This window comes from Rutilus rutilus, assembly GCF_951802725.1.
Source record: "Rutilus rutilus genome assembly, chromosome: 17".
Lineage (NCBI taxonomy): Eukaryota > Metazoa > Chordata > Actinopteri > Cypriniformes > Leuciscidae > Rutilus > Rutilus rutilus.
Window position 1 is genome coordinate 15,499,512 of NC_140230.1, and position 16,164 is coordinate 15,515,675.

Genomic DNA, 16,164 nt, shown 5'->3' on the forward strand with positions numbered 1-16,164 from the left:
CAGCTCTCAGATTTCATCAAAAATATCTTAATTTGTGTTACGAAGATGAACGAAAGTCTTACGGGGTTGGCACAACATGAGGGTGAGTAATTACTGACAGAATAAATTTTTTTGGGTGAACTAACCCTTTTAATCTTTTCGATCAAAATCTGCTTGACTAAAAACTGATGGGCCATGTAATTTGGTTTGAATGGATACAGTGCTTCTTTTATGTATATGATGCTTCTGACTATTATTTAACTAACAAACATGCAAGCGGCGAGAAATTCGTAGAACTTTGTGTTGGCTGGCCGTTTGAATTCTGTGTAAATATGTAGGCATATATTCAGTGCTGGTCTACTTATTAGGTTCATTCTGATGCTATCCTTTCAGTTCCTAACTCATGAAAAATATTGCTTCATGTGCATTTGAAACCGGTATGGTATTGTGCCTGGAGAAGTTTAATAAACTAAGGTATTTTGCTTTACAGCAAATCTAAAAAGCATTTGTAATCTCAGAGCAGACCAAGATTCTTTCTCCTTAATTTTACAAGAGCACTCATGTTTCGGGCTGCTAAACTCTCTGGCACAAGACTCATAATTGGATCAGTGCTTTCTTTTATAATCTCCAATTATGTGAGCAGGCTGTCTAGCAGGCCTTGTTCCAGATGACTAGAACCCATGGGAGAAAAGGGCAGAGCTCTGATTCGTGTGCGCTGCTATTATTGCCACAGCCTCTCTTGAGACCACCAGCTGAGGCTCAAATATGCAGTCTCACCTTCTTTTAATCTTAAACCCAAATTCACAGTTTTGACTCCTAAAACTATGATACTAAACACAGTAGAGTACAAATAATTGGGCTTGCCGATGTAATGCATTTTGAGGATTTTCATTTGGGAAAACCTTGCTTCTTTCTTTTGAAGTAAATTTTCTTTGGTTGTAATCATTTGTTTAGCCTTGATCGATGGACTGTTATCTGTCTTTTGCTGTCTGGTCTGTCTCCAGGATTTCCTCTGAGAAGTGGCATTTCTTATCTATTCTTACCCTAGTGCTCTTCATTGATGCTGAACGATAAGTTCATTCAAAGATATCAAAGTATATGTCCTTTTTTATATGTCACCACTGTCCCATTGTGTAGCCTTGAACAAGAGGAACCTTTGTTTAGCAGAAAACTGGAGCTAGTTCAAAACTTCTGTTTTTAAAAAAATTTTTTTTTAAAGAATGTAATGTCTTTTTGGACTTATGGATTGAATGTCTTGACATGCGTTTTAATAGCTTTTTTTTTAAATTGTCTTATTCTTAGTCCTGTGTCAAATGCCTTTGTTTAATCAAGTTTTAGATGACTATCCCCTGTTTTCACAGACCAGGTTTAAACCTAGTCCCAGACAAAAATGCATGTTTGAGCTGTTTTAACTGAAAGCAACTTGTACTGACATATCTTAAAATATGTCAGTGCCATTGTTTTGTCTCACGATGCACATTTTGTAAGGCACGTTTAAAAAAGCTATTTAAATGAACTAAGATCTAATCCTGGCTTAATCTAAGCCCTGTCTGTGAAACCAGGCCTAAAAGTCTGGGTATTTTAGTCTAGTTTTAGTCAATGAAAACTTTAGTCATGCTGCACAAGTTAAACTGATAACAACTAGTTTGCTCCAAATTGTTTACTGATCATGTCATTTTTTTTTTTTTACATTTCTTTTTTTATTTCATCAGAATTATTGCACTTTCACTTATAAGCACAAATCAAGACAACATCAACTCATAAGCTTGATATATTTTACTTATATACTCATCAAGTTTCCTGGTTTATAATATTATCATAGGTACTAGGCTATACGGTTATCCGGACCACATCTGACCACACGTGACCACAACCACTCTTGGTTGGTCGTAACCCCAGTGATGGGTAGGTTTAGGGGCGGGGTTGGGGTAGGTCATCACATGTGGTCCGGATAACCGTATAGTACCGTATCATATAAATTAACACTCTCTCTAAATTATGAAAACTGGTGAAACTTCTCTCAAAAAGCTAAAACAGTGAATTTCCTAATAGTAATCCCAAATTACGTTAATGTTTTTCAGTTAAAACAACAGCAAAAATGAATTTGTTGTCATGCAGAGATTTCGTAAGCAGCTTTAGGTCTATTCCATAACCAGAATTGCAAACAATATGGTCGAGATCCATGTTTGGATTTATTACAGTTCATCACTAAGAACTTTTGATTGCAGGTTTAGTCACAGCAGTGGCTAGTTTTTTGCAGTTTTATTCGAGCAAGAATATATAATGCTTTTTTGCAGCCCTGAGAGAACGCTAGGTTGCGAAGATTAAGTAAAACACCGGGCAGAAAATGTATTCTTTTAAGACAAAAGCTCTAGTTTGCTGACGTCTGGAAACCCCAAGCATTAAAGCTCGTGGAGGCTTGTTAAAAACAGTCTTTAATATTTGTTTCTGCTCTTTAAAAAAAGAAGAAAATATACCGATATTTTGCTTTTATTTTTTTAAACTACGTTTTTGTCTTGTCTTTCATTAACGCATGTTGGTATAGTCACAGTTAGTGTTTAATGATGGTGGTGTTGTCTCGTTTTGGTCATGGAAAAAAAATGGTCAATTAACATTTTTCTCTCTAGTTTTCTTTAACAAGATTAACTAGCTAGTAGCATATGCTTCTCCTCCTTTTTGTTCCTCGCATGTGGGAGTATACCAACCATGACTGGCAGGCAGGGCGGTGCACAGACCTTTTGAGGGGCATGTGTTTAAATTGAAAAAGGGCCCACCTCCCTTTTTATTTTTATATTAAGATTATTTAGTAAGCCTACATAAAAGGAAAAAATGGTCACATCTTCATGACAAATTCAGTAACACAAAACAATAGTCCCAAAAGCTTTAGATTTATTCACTATTAATAACAACCATAATAATAATATAAATATACAGGGTTTCAGGGCTTCTAAAAAACATGTTTTACTCATAGACTGTAAAAAAATAGGTTTTACTAACATTTATACATGGATTCAAAAATTAGCCAGATAGCGAATACGTGCACATTAACAGCCTTGAATTAACCATAATTTAATATTATTACCATAACATGATTAAATGTTAATAAATTAAGTGTATCAGCAATCATAAATCAAAGAAGAAATTTCATAGAAATATATGTTACCTAGGTGACGACCCAGCAAACACAGAACGTTGGCGCAACGTACCCAACCTTCTAACAACGTTTTGACAACATGGCCAAAAGGTTGCTATAACTACGTTGTGTTGTGAAGGTTGTTACAGCGTTGTCACAATGTTGACATTAAACCACCGTTCAGGGCCATTGCTTGTGTCTCTGGTGTCTTGACAACCACTGGACACCATATGTACTCGTTACTGCCCAGAAGCGCGAAAATCAACCTTTTAAATTTCAACCGCCCGTTGGGTTCATTCATTGTGTTGTCTCATTCTTCATCAAGCAAGGATACGTGAGTATTGCGTTTAATTTACCTCAGCTAAATAAGATACGTAATTATTCAAACACAACCTACAATTTCATTTTCTAATCTGACTAACGTTAATGTAGCCTCGCTCGCACGGTTTAGTTTTTCATTTGATTTGTCTGCAGTAGCGCGGGAAGGGTTACGAACTGATTCCGGTTACCGACCTTTATCGCCCCGGCTTTCGACTCTCCCCTGTCTGCCATGTACAGAACCCGGTTTTGTTCATTACATTTTCTTATCTTTGCTCTTTGTTTTATTTATTATACTTAAAAGAAATTTGTATATTCGTTTATTACGTTTTTTTCTTTATTCACAAATGTATGACTTTTGGAAGTGCAATTTGATTACCATATCATAAATTTGAATTAACGTAACCTTCTGTCATTTTTACTCTTCAAAGTGTGCATGTGCATGTGTTGATTATAATTAGGATAATTTACTGATAGCCCCATTCAATAATAAGGATAATCAAAAATGCTACCTTATGCACAGGCTATTTAAGTGTAGGCTATGTAACTTATTGGCTATGACTAGATGGCAAATACTAGACCTCTCTCTCAGGTCCCACATGTCTCAGTCAGACATCAAATAAATCAAATATGAGCCTTTATATACATAGTGTTTAGTACTCATTCAAACAACAAGATCTTTGTTTACCCTTGCAAAATTTCAGCTGTTGTCTGCTTTGCGGCTGCTGCTGAACTTCAGTTCATTCAGTCAAGATAGAGGGGGCGGAGTTATCAGTTCACTGACAGTTTGAGGATGAACAAGATTCACAAAAGCTCTTTTTAAGAGCTTTCATTGGCTAAATATTTGTATAAACAGACAGACAGTAAAGGGTGACCAATAGCATTGATTTATTGAAGAAAAAAACCCGACCACCACCACCACCACCAAAAAAAAAAAAAAATGGCACTTCGGAGTGTAAGGGCAAAAAGGGCATGTGCTCTGCACAGGTTGAGCCCTACCTGTGCATGTGCCTGCTGGCAGGTTTAATTGGATGACAATCAAGTTTTCTCATATCCAGTGGGAAAATAACCTACTAATAAACATCTGGGTATTTTTTGTGTTCCCACTCAGAGGAACAGCCTTGTTGAAACGGTTTAATTATTTGTAAATTCCAGCTAATTCAAAACATTTGAAATGTGAAAATGTATATTTTTAGAATTGGTGTGACTCTTCCAATTGTTGTTTTTTTGCCAAGCACACTGACCCAAGTATCCCTTTGAAATTTAGACTGGGACAGGGAGAAACTCCTGGAAGCTTGGATGTCTAATGCTGAAGACTGCTGCCAGCGCTCAGGTGTTCAGATGCCCACTCCCCCGCCTAGAGGTTACAACACCTGGGACACCCTGCCTTCACCCCGTACGCCTCGCACCACCCGCTCATCCATCACCTCTCCAGACGAGATCAGCCTGACCCCTGCTGATGACGATCGCTCCCTGGTGAGGGATCAGATTTGGTTCTCTATTAGTAATATTTGTAGTTAATTCTACAGCTTCTTCTGTGGAGATGATATGCAATAGTTTGTTTTTCATTTTTTTGCAGTTTGTGTACTAAAATTTAAATGATTCATTGATAAATTTGAGTTGTGTAGCAATGGGGTTAGATTGGGGCTACTAAAAGTTTGTAGGTTCAAATCCCATAAACTGAATCAATGAACTGAATGCATTGTTACCTTTAAAAAAAAAAAATCAGTATTCAGTATTCCTCATTATGAATAAAAACAGTGAAATGCTAACTCAAAATATTACACAAACCTGCAATAATTAAATATGTTAAATGGCACAAATATACTTTATGTATTTAATCTCACTTTATTAACCATTGTCTTTACTGCTGACCTTCGGTGACCCAATTTAATTATACTAATAATAAGCAAAAATTACTGTAGATAAATCTCACATTTGTGTTTCTTCAAGTAGTTGGCTGCATCCGAAATCGCATACTCTGAGTTGATACTTATTTTGAATAACTGTGCAAATAGGTACTTAAAATCCTGACGTACTACATTTGCCATATTGTCATTATCATAAGACCTACCAGCATCAGTTGCATCACTTCACTGCCATTCACAAATCCTTTCTTGTGGCCTCATGGGATAGTAAAGTGTACACTTTCGGTCATCCGAGTACTTTTTACAGGCTATACAGGTGTGAATTTGCATTTCCTAGACTGAGGTTTATTAATTTCTCTTTTTGTGTGAAATAGCCTTTACATTTGCCAAAAATAGTTATGTTTTTTTTTTTGTTATTAAAAAAACAAACAAGCAAGACCAACCCAGATGAGAAAAAGTAACGTGTAACATTACTTTCCATGATAAGTAACTAAGTAATGCAATTATGTAATTCACTACTTTTAAAACCATCTTTCCCCAACACTTCTCTCAGTATAATATATTTGAGTGTCTTTTTACACCTGCCTTGTTTGCAGAGGCTATTTACCCCCACCAGTGTCTGATTGAGCCATACAAAATGACAAAATAAATCCCATTGGTAACCAGATCAGTGGCATGGAGAGTAAGGCAGGTTGCGTTAACTTTCGACGCAACTGACCCAAGTTCGTGTTCTGAACTCATTCTTCTCCCTTTTCCCATCGAATAGCAGCTCAGAGAGGCATTTATTTTAAATCAAAATTAGGAAAATATATTTGAAAAGTGAAAATAAAGTGCCTTGGGTATAAAGTGTTGGATTGAACCCGCTTTTCCTGCATCTTGTGCTTCTGATAGCCGAATGGCAGACATCAGTTAAATATGAAAGCACCTTAAGTTGCTTTTGGAGTGTTATCTAAGTAAGGGTTAATGCCCGACGAGGTGTCCATTGTCAGGTATTAATGGACGACGGTGAGGCATGAACCATCCGACGCGCAGCGGAGGACGGTTGCCTCCGCCGAAGTCCATTAATACCTGACAATGGACACCTCGAAGGGCATTAACCCGCTTATAGCATGGTCACTTGCCAAATAACACATTTTTAAAACAACGTTACAACCGTTGGCTTTCATCGCTGCTAGTTCTTTTACCTAGATTTGGTGTGTACCAGCCTTAAAATGACAAAATAGTAAAAAAGTAAGCTTTTCTTACACTCACTTACCAGCATATCACCATGGATTATCTATATTTTTCAGAAGACCTTTAAAATGCTTTGTGAAGTGAGCTTGGTTCACAAGTGAACAATCAGTTCTTTCACATATCAATAAAGAAGACATTGTGGTCTAAAAACGGGTTCCTTTCTGTGCTTTATCACCGTGAAAAGCCTACACCAGAAATTAACTTGATATTCATTGAATAGGTATGAATAGTGTATTGTATAGTGCAGTTTGTCATGAGATGAATCGGCTAAATGTGATTTGATCAAACTTTTATTATTCTGATCCATTTTATACTGTTTCATCTGTGTATAATGTGTTTTATGTCTAGGTATACATTCGATTTGCTCTTACTAAGGTTGTTTTGTTCTCCGCTGTCAGTGCGGTATTTGTATGTGTGCAGCCTCCATGTTTGAGGAGCCTGTTGATATCCCATGTGGTCACGAGTTCTGCAGAGCATGCTGGGAAAGGTGAGTGTTTTCCTAATTAGAGCCTTTCAGCATTTTAGTCACATTAATCACTGTCAGTTCTCACTGCTGCTCTATTATCATGTAACAGTCATATGTACGTTGTCCTTGCAGTTTTCTGAATCTGAAGATCCAGGAGGGGGAGGCCCATAATATCTTCTGCCCAGCCTATGACTGCTTCCAGCTGGTTCCTGTTGAGGTCATTGAGAGCATTGTGTCCAGAGAGATGGACAAACGTTATCTGCAGTTTGACATCAAGGTATAATTACATGATCAGATGCACATTAGTCTGAATTATGTGGATAGATTGTCATTGTAATTGTATTATTTTGTGAAATCGTGAGTTAAACATGAGGATAAATTAAGAAAAACAGCAGTCAGTCAGCATTCGGCCAGAGTTTTGATTTAAACCCTGTGATTCTGCCTTCATAGCTGGTTTTCCAGTCACACAGAGCAGTTCTCAGTGGAGTTTTACAGTTAAATGTCATTGTGAAGTCAGTTCGGAATGGTGGAACATTGAAATGGAAGCTGAGAGGATTGAAGTAACTGTAACAATGGCAGCTCTCATCTGAAAATGTCTCATGACACTTCTCTCGCTGGGGAGTCCCAAGCCTTTCATTATGTTGCCAGGGTGATGTTGACTCTACCACAGGGGTGTCTGCGCTCTTGCAGCCCATCAGGGTCAGAGTGTACTGACGGACTTCTGGAGTTGTGGGTAAAAATTAACTTGCATCCCGGCATCATAACAAGACTCAGCAAATTAGTTGAACCTTAGAGGACAACATATTTTAGTTTAGTTCTGTTCAAGTAACAAAACTTTAAGGCAAATTCAGAAGATTGGGGTCAGTAAGATTTTTTTTGAAAGAAAGTCAAACTTTGATTCAGCAAGGACACATTAAATTGATCAAAATTGATTGAAAAGCTGTTGCAAAAGAAGCAGCACAACTTTTTTTTTTTTTACATTGATAATCATAATAAGGAAATCTTTCTTGAGAACCAAATCAGCATATTAGATTGATTTCTGAAGGATCATGTGACACTGAAGACTGAAGCTTTGACAATAAATACATTTAAAAATATATTCAAATAGAATAGAAAAAGAGTTATTTTAAATCGTGATAAAATGTCACATTCACAATATATTACTCAGTTTTTACTCAAATGAATGCAGCCTTGGTGAACATAAGAGACTTCTTTAAAAAAAAAAAACGGTTTGGTTTCGATACGATACACTTGTGTCACGGTTCGGTACGTTTTCGATACAGCAAAAAGAACGATTTTTTTTAATTATATTTTGATTAAAACTAACATCATAAAGTATGATTTTTTTTACTTTGAGCAATGATGGAGCTATACTTGACTTTTCTTAGGAGCAGCTTTTCTAACAGCTCCTTGGACAAAATTAAATGTAATATTTGTAGTAGTTATAAACAGGTTTATTTTAGTTCCGATTAACATTTGAGGGCAGCAATTGTATTCATAATGTCAAAATAAAATCGACGTAATGTTACTTGAAAAATAGCCTACTATTCCTGCCAAACTTCCATGGCTGCAGTAAGTAGTGTTACTACAGTAAATCCATGGTGAATGTTGCTGATCTGTGGACACTGAATAGTTCATTTATGGCACAATGTTTCTTCTAGGTTTCCACGTCAGCGCTGTTTGATCCGTTAATAACAGAGAAATGTGAATGCTTCTCACTAGATCTCGCAGCGATGATATTACTTCAGTGGCGAATTCAAATGCTTTTTTTACTGGATCTCGCTGTGTAGTAACAGTGCTGCTTGATCAAGATCGGCTCGCGCTGCTTTGGTCCAAACTGATAAATGGTCCGTCATCCACACAATAACGAGTAGCTCAGTTTCGTTCCGCTTACATTAGCTATTTGATGTTGGACAATGTTGTGGTCGCGCGTGGCAAGCGCGCTCATAAAGTACGAGACGCTGGCGCGACCACAACCACACCCGCCTACATTTTAAAAATAGAAATTTTGGTCAGCAGGAAAAATGGTCCAACGAACCGTTCGGTTTGAAAATGCGTACCGAACACCGAACCGAAAGCCTCGTACCGAATGGTTCAATACGAATACGTGTATCGTTACACCCCTAATATATAAATGTTATTTTTTTATTTAGTTTTATTTATTTTTGGATTTATGCCACTGAGGTGGGAGAGAGAGGGGGGCGGAATCGGGAAAGGACCACAAGCCGGGACTTGAACTCTGGTTGCTCAAAGTGCAACCAATCTACCCATGAGGCCTACACATTTAAATTTATATTACCGTAATCTGAAGCCGTTTAGCTTGGATATTTGAAGTGACATTTTATAGATTTTATCTCATCTAGCTCTTTGTATCTCATAATTTAGCATATATTTATATATTATTACTCATTATACAAAAATTTGACTAGTCATTATATTTGACTACTCAATGCTGCATTTGACCAATCGGAATCAGAGGATTGCAGAGAGCCACATAATAAATGAATGGAAGGAAATGTTTTATGTTTTAAATGACTCCTTTACTTGCTCTCTCCTCTGTTCTTCCTTGCTCATTCTTTTTACTTCTTTTTCTGCTTCTCCATCAGGCATTTGTTGAAAATAATCCTGCCATCCGGTGGTGCCCGCGGGCTGGCTGTGATAGAGCAGTGCGATTGGCCGGGCAGGGACCAGGTGGCAGCACCTCTGACCCGCTCAGTTTTCCTCGCCTCCAGGCCCCTGCGGTGGACTGTGGAAAAGGCCATCTCTTCTGCTGGTCAGTGCCAATCACTGATACAAATCTCTTAAGCCATAGTTCCAGAAGAGAGAATTTATGATTCTGAACAACTCCAGTTCACTAGCACATGATTTGTAGGGTTCATATTCAAGAATGCGTGTTTGTATTGTGGCGGAAGGAGCAAACGACAGACACAGTGGGAGTGGTGTCAGGCCTCGGAGAGGCATTTATTAAAGTAAATAAACATAAAATGAAATAAAGTGTTAAAAGAAAAGGGGATCTGGTGTCCTCGTCGTGCCAGGGAATCGTGAAGGATGGGTAGTGAAGAGATGGGATGGGTCCAGTTAAGGGGGCGGTGTCTGGCGGTCGCACGCGCTTCTCTCTATTTTGTCTGAGGCGATGCACTCGGCATCATGGCTTGTCCTCTCTAGGCCCCGACAACTGAGGGGAATAGCGGCCCGGCATCCTAGCTCGTCAGCGGCGTCACGCATGTTTCTCCATTCCGGACCATGGGTCTGGCGACTCACATACTGGAGGTGCGGGAATCCCTCCGTGCTCCCCTCCTGGATCCACAAGGACACCAGTGAGCATGCACAGGGAAGAGACCGGTCTCTCGAGGAGAGGCGTGCTCAGCATTTAACAGCGGCGGTTCACACGCCGCCTATTCTCCTCTTCAGCACCCCTCCTTTCCAATCACACCCACTCCAGTCGGGAACCTGGCGAAGGGCGGCAAGTTAAGGGACGGGGTGGCGCTGATTACTAGGGAGAGGCAGTCGATCCGTCACAGTATGTATGTTCTGCTCGCAGTGATCTCCGCCGATGCAGCTGGCTGTGTTTCTCTTTCCCACAGCTCTGGTCCTTATGTCCCCAACACACAAACACATAGACACATACACACACCCACACAGTGGGCTCGTATCTCATCACTGCCTGTGCCAGATCTGAGCATTATATTTGAGTCAAAACACCCTCCCTTTCTCACACACAAACATTTCATCTGTCTGAGTGAATATGGATTGAATCTAATATGGAAGAGCATTCCCTAGGCTGAAGCTGTCATTTAAAGGCATTTGCGGTCAACGGTCTGCCAATGTTGTTTAATAGCAGTGGTTCTCAACTTGTGGGTCACAGTTCTGTTCCTCGTGGATGGCAGGAAACAAACAATTCTAAATGTTAAACTAGAGCACTCTCCTGAAATTGGAGGGTACTCCCCAGTTAAAGATCAAAAAATGTTGCGTTACACCATGTTAATATTTTAGCAATAGCATAGATTAATCTTTTGCTCATTTTTGACACCGATTTATCCCTAAAAAGCCATTCGTCCAACAACTCAAATGCATTGAACAGAAATAAGATGGTGTTTCTCTTCACAGGGAGTGCCAAGGAGAGGCCCATGAACCATGTGACTGCCAAACTTGGAAGATGTGGCTTCAGAAAGTCTCTGACATGAAACCAGAAGAATGTAAGCATGTTTTCCTGTATTCTTTGCAGTAACCACCCAGACACATTTTCTGAAGTGCTGTTCCTACCTGTCCAAAAATGGTTTTGGACCTGCAGCATCTTTATTTCTGTCTTTTTCCATTTCAGTGGCAGGTGTAAGTGAGGCGTATGAAGATGCTGCCAACTGCCTGTGGTTACTCACCAACTCCAAATCTTGTGCCAACTGCAAATCTCCCATTCAGAAGAATGAAGGCTGTAACCACATGCAATGTGCCAAGGTTATTTGTGTAATAACAATAATAGGATTTATTTATATACCAGGTTAAGTATGGGGCGGAGACATGGAGTTTTTCAGAGGTGTAGAATGCAGGCTTGAAAAGAGAGTTGGTGTGAAATCTGGAGGTGAACAAAGGGTCAAACATGATACCAAGGAATTTTAAAAGGATTGTCAAAATCTTAAATCAATATGGCCCACTTAGTTTTAATTCTGCTTTAAAAAAATGTATTCTCTGTGCCGCTGACTCCCAAAATGAGTTGGGAGGGAGTGTATCAGAACAGGTGGTAAAAAAACAACAACTCATCAGCAAAGCAGTTAAAGGGATAGTTCACTTTGAAATTAATTTTTGATATGTTTTAGCTTACCTCAAGGGCATCCAAGATGTAGGTGTCTTTGTTTCCGCAGTAGTTTCAATTTTGATATTTTTAGGTCAAACCGTTCTTGTCTGTCAGTCATATAATGCAGGTCTATGGTCACTGGCTCAAAACACAAGCACAGAGTCCAAATTAAAACAATTCCCCATCGTCCAAATGAAACAATTCCCCATCATAAGTACACATTGATGGCCTAAGACACGAAACGAGCGGTTTGTGTGAGAAAACGAACAGTATTTATATCGTTGTTATCTCTTGAAAACAGCACACGTCCCAATGATCTGACGGCGCGGGCGGGTATAGATATATAAATAGATGTCGCCTTGGCTACTGCAGTTCATTGGAACGAAACCGTAGCCAAGCGACATCTAGTGTATATATCTATACCCGCCCGCTGGCAGGTATAGATGTATACACTAGATGTCGCCTTCGCTACTGCAGTTCATTGGAACGAAACCGTAGCCAAGGCGACATCTATGTATATATCTATACCCGCCCGCGCTGTCAGATCATTTGGACGTGTGCTGTTTTCAAGAGATTACAACGATATAAATACTGTTCGTTTTCTCACACAAACCGCTCGTTTCGTGTCTTAGGCCATCAATGTGTACTTATGATGGGGAATTGTTTCATTTGGACGTGGGGAATTGTTTTAATTTGGACTCTGTGCTTGGGTTTTGAGACAGTGACCATAGACCTGCATTATATGACTGACAGACAAGAACGGTTTGACCTAAAAATATCAAAATTGAAACTACTGCGGAAACAAAGACACCTACATCTTGGATGCCCTTGAGGTAAGCTAAAACATATCAAAAATTAATTTCAAAGTGAACTATCCCTTTAAGTAAGACCATGATAGCTTGTGATTTGACAAATAGAAAGTTTATAGTTTATGAAAAGGAGAGGGCCAAGAACAAAACCTTGGGGGACACCTTGACTGGGGAGTTATGTTTCTCAGTAGAGATGAAATATTATCTTCCAGTAGGAAGTAAACCAGTGGGGAATTGTGCAGACATGGCTGTGAGCCAAGAAAAGTGTAAATCAAGAAGACCAAAAAAGTGGAACTTTGGATGAAAACCTGATTGGAAGGATTATTTGAAAGCGGTGAATGTAAGCTTTGCCGCTTATCATTATGGTCTTTAATTTTATATCATAATTGAATGTTGTTGTAAAGATTAAGATTTGTTTCTAAACGTTCTGCCTCTGCAACAGCAGGTTGACGTTGAATCATTTTAAGAACAATAGATGAGGAAATCTTGATAAATCTCTTTAATCAAAGAACAAGAAATGCGTATATATGCCTTAGGATGTAATGCTTTACTGTAAATTCAATCTTGATCATCCTGCAACAAGGTTACTAAACAGAGACTTTGCAAATACTAGCACTCCAAAAATAAAAAGTGAGAGAGATAGTCTCCTAGCAACACACATAATCCCTGCTGTCAGAATCCCATAACTTCTAGTGTGCCTCCTGCTAGACTGATAAATGCATTTGCTAGTGACATAATGAAAGTTGACTTATGGTTTGTTTTAGCATAGGTGTTATTAATAAACAATGTTTGTGTGTCTGTACAGTGCAAGTATGATTTCTGCTGGATCTGTCTGGAAGAATGGAAAAAACACAGTTCCTCTACAGGAGGATACTACCGTTGCACACGCTATGAGGTCATTCAGCAGGTGGAGGAGCAGTCTAAAGAGATGACTGTTGAGGTACACATTATTTACTCATGGTGCTCATGCCTTTTAAATTAGTTCTATACATTTAAAGCACCACACAGATGTAAAGGGCATTTATAGATTTTTTTTAAACATTATTAGATTAATAATAGAGCTTTTAATACTGAATAAAGAAAAAGATCTCACTAATGAGTATGCCTGCACTTTTACACACTCTTAAATATTATTATTGTTATATTATTATTTGCAGGCAGAGAAGAAACACACCAACTTCCAGGAGTTGGATCGCTTCATGCACTATTACACACGCTTTAAGAACCACGAGCACAGCTACCAGGTAAAAGTCTACAAAGATCAGCCTGATTTTATGTACAATCTTTGACTAAACACAACTATGTCTGGTTCACAATGCAGCTTAGTCTGGCCAAGTACTGCCTTGACTGGAATAGACCGTCTGACCGTTTTTGTTTTTACATGCTGTTTATCAGCAAAAGATTATACCTTAATAATAGACTGGTGTGAAACTGTTAGTTTTATCAACCCCAGTGCATTAATCATGACTTTTTCTTGGTGACTGGTTAAAGACCCTGTGTGTCCTTACTCGCAGATATTGCATAAAGACAGCCTATCAGATTAGAGCTTGCCAGATCATGAAAGTTATTTTCCAGTTTTGTAGAATATGTGGTCAGTGAGCAGAGTTTTGGCAGTCTGTGGACTGACATTAGATCTGACATGATGGTCTTTATTTTAAAATAGTGTATCTGTATTAATCTGTATTACCCTGTCCTACAGCTTGAAGACCGCCTGCTAAAGACGGCCAAAGACAAGATGGAACAACTGAGCAAAGTTCTGAGTGGAAGTAAGATGCAAAACCACACTTGTATAATTTTAATAAATTATTTCCAAGCCATGTTAATGCATGGTCAACCTTGTGTCCTTTCCCTTTGTTATAATTTACAGACTGGAAGTACAGTGTAGAAAGTAAACTTCTACATTTAGCAGCAGTTGAAGTTTAATACTTGTAGACTTTTGAAATTATATTTTAACTCCTGTTTCGCATTACTCTGTTGTTGCAGGAGAAGGAGGCCCTCCAGACACTACTTTCATTGAAGATGCAGTGCACGAACTACTTAAAACTCGTCGTATTCTCAAGTGCTCTTACCCTTATGGGTTCTTTCTGGAGCCCAAAAGCACAAAGAAGGAAATATTTGAACTTATGCAGGTTAATAACACAGATGCTAGTCTAGGGATATTCCTAACGTGTGAGTTCTGAGTTAGTGACAACGCAGCACTCTTATTTTTCTTGTTAGACTGACTTGGAAATGGTGACTGAAGATCTTGCACAGAAAGTCAACCGGCCTTACCTCCGCACGCCTCGGCATAAGATAATCCGCGCCGCCTGCCTGGTGCAGCAAAAGAGGCAGGAGTTTCTGGCATCTGTGGCAAGAGGCGTGGCCCCCAATGATTCACCCGAAGCCCCTCGACGCAGGTAAGAGCCTCTTCCCCAATAATATACTTCTTCAGATAGTTTAAATAAAAACTGCATTTGTAACCAAGAATGGCGAGATTTTAGAAAGGCTGCATTGCCTGCAATGGCTAAATAGCTTTTTGGCTGTTGGTTAACATCTGATTAACATCCTGTCCGTGCAACACAAATCTATGCGTGTGGCCTAGGTGATGTCAGATGAAAAAAGGCAAGTCGTCTAGTTGTCTAGGTCTATTAATTTATTTTAAAAACCCTCAAAATACATACAGTTACTTAAATACACATCTTCTATGATTGATAGTTTTTTTCTGAATGAATATATTTATATATGCGTTATGTTTTTTTGTAAAAAAAAAATGTTTTTTTCGAAATGTGGCTTCTTTTTTAAATGTAATATGTGTTTAATTTCTGAATAAAAAATTATATATATAGTCATTTGGCCAATCACAGTCAAGATAACGGCAGCGTCTTCTTTGAAAAGCCCCTGGCTGCAGCTTTCCCGCGAATGAATTCACGTTAGTGAACATGTTTAACATTAACGTTATAATGGCAAGTAAGGTTGTCGGCTACTCAGCTAACGTAAGATCAGCAAATTGTGTTGTCAGCCTACAATGTAAGTTCAATGTGAAGGATTTTTGCAAGGCTATCTCATTCCACTGCATTACAGTGTAAATTTCGTTGACGAATAATTTTCGTTATCATTTTCATCAACGACATTTTTCACAGACGAAACCGAGACGATAAAGTAAACTATAAAAACTAGTTTTGAATGACAAAAACTATGACGAAAATCTATTGACATTTTCGTCAACGAATAAAAACTAGACGAAAATGTATAGTGACGATTTGGGAAGCCATCCATTCAGAACTGATAGTAGATGCGCACATTTGTACTGTAACGTGCTGATGTACCCAGCGGGACACGAGTTGGCAGACGCTGCATGTCTGATGTCTCATGTCTCATCTTTCTGTGCGCACGCACACACCCGACCCGAAGCGTGCAGCCATAGACACCTATACAGCGCGCGAGTACTGAATTGAGCTCTGTTTCGTGTCTGAATGGACAAATACACACACCATTATGTCTAAATGTCCGTTTTTGAGAGTATTCACGTAAAATATGTCGGTTATGTCTTAAACAGTTGTGAGTGTATCGGATGTGCATCAGTGCAATTC

General features: G+C 38.8%; 1 protein-coding gene across 2 annotated transcripts in view; it reads left to right on the forward strand.

Annotated features, from left to right (window-relative positions):
- The window catches only part of ankib1b (ankyrin repeat and IBR domain containing 1b), a 39,241-nt gene that overhangs the window by 14,206 nt on the left and 8,871 nt on the right, over positions 1–16,164 (forward strand). For both annotated transcript variants that reach the window (XM_084385372.1, XM_084385373.1), the window contains exons 6-16: positions 4,698–4,906; positions 6,930–7,018; positions 7,130–7,274; positions 9,604–9,770; positions 11,105–11,193; positions 11,319–11,449; positions 13,401–13,535; positions 13,753–13,839; positions 14,295–14,361; positions 14,579–14,724; positions 14,813–14,991. In XM_084385372.1, coding sequence (XP_084241498.1) covers positions 4,698–4,906; positions 6,930–7,018; positions 7,130–7,274; positions 9,604–9,770; positions 11,105–11,193; positions 11,319–11,449; positions 13,401–13,535; positions 13,753–13,839; positions 14,295–14,361; positions 14,579–14,724; positions 14,813–14,991 — 1,444 coding nt within the window. The remainder of the gene's footprint in view (positions 1–4,697; positions 4,907–6,929; positions 7,019–7,129; positions 7,275–9,603; positions 9,771–11,104; positions 11,194–11,318; positions 11,450–13,400; positions 13,536–13,752; positions 13,840–14,294; positions 14,362–14,578; positions 14,725–14,812; positions 14,992–16,164) is intronic.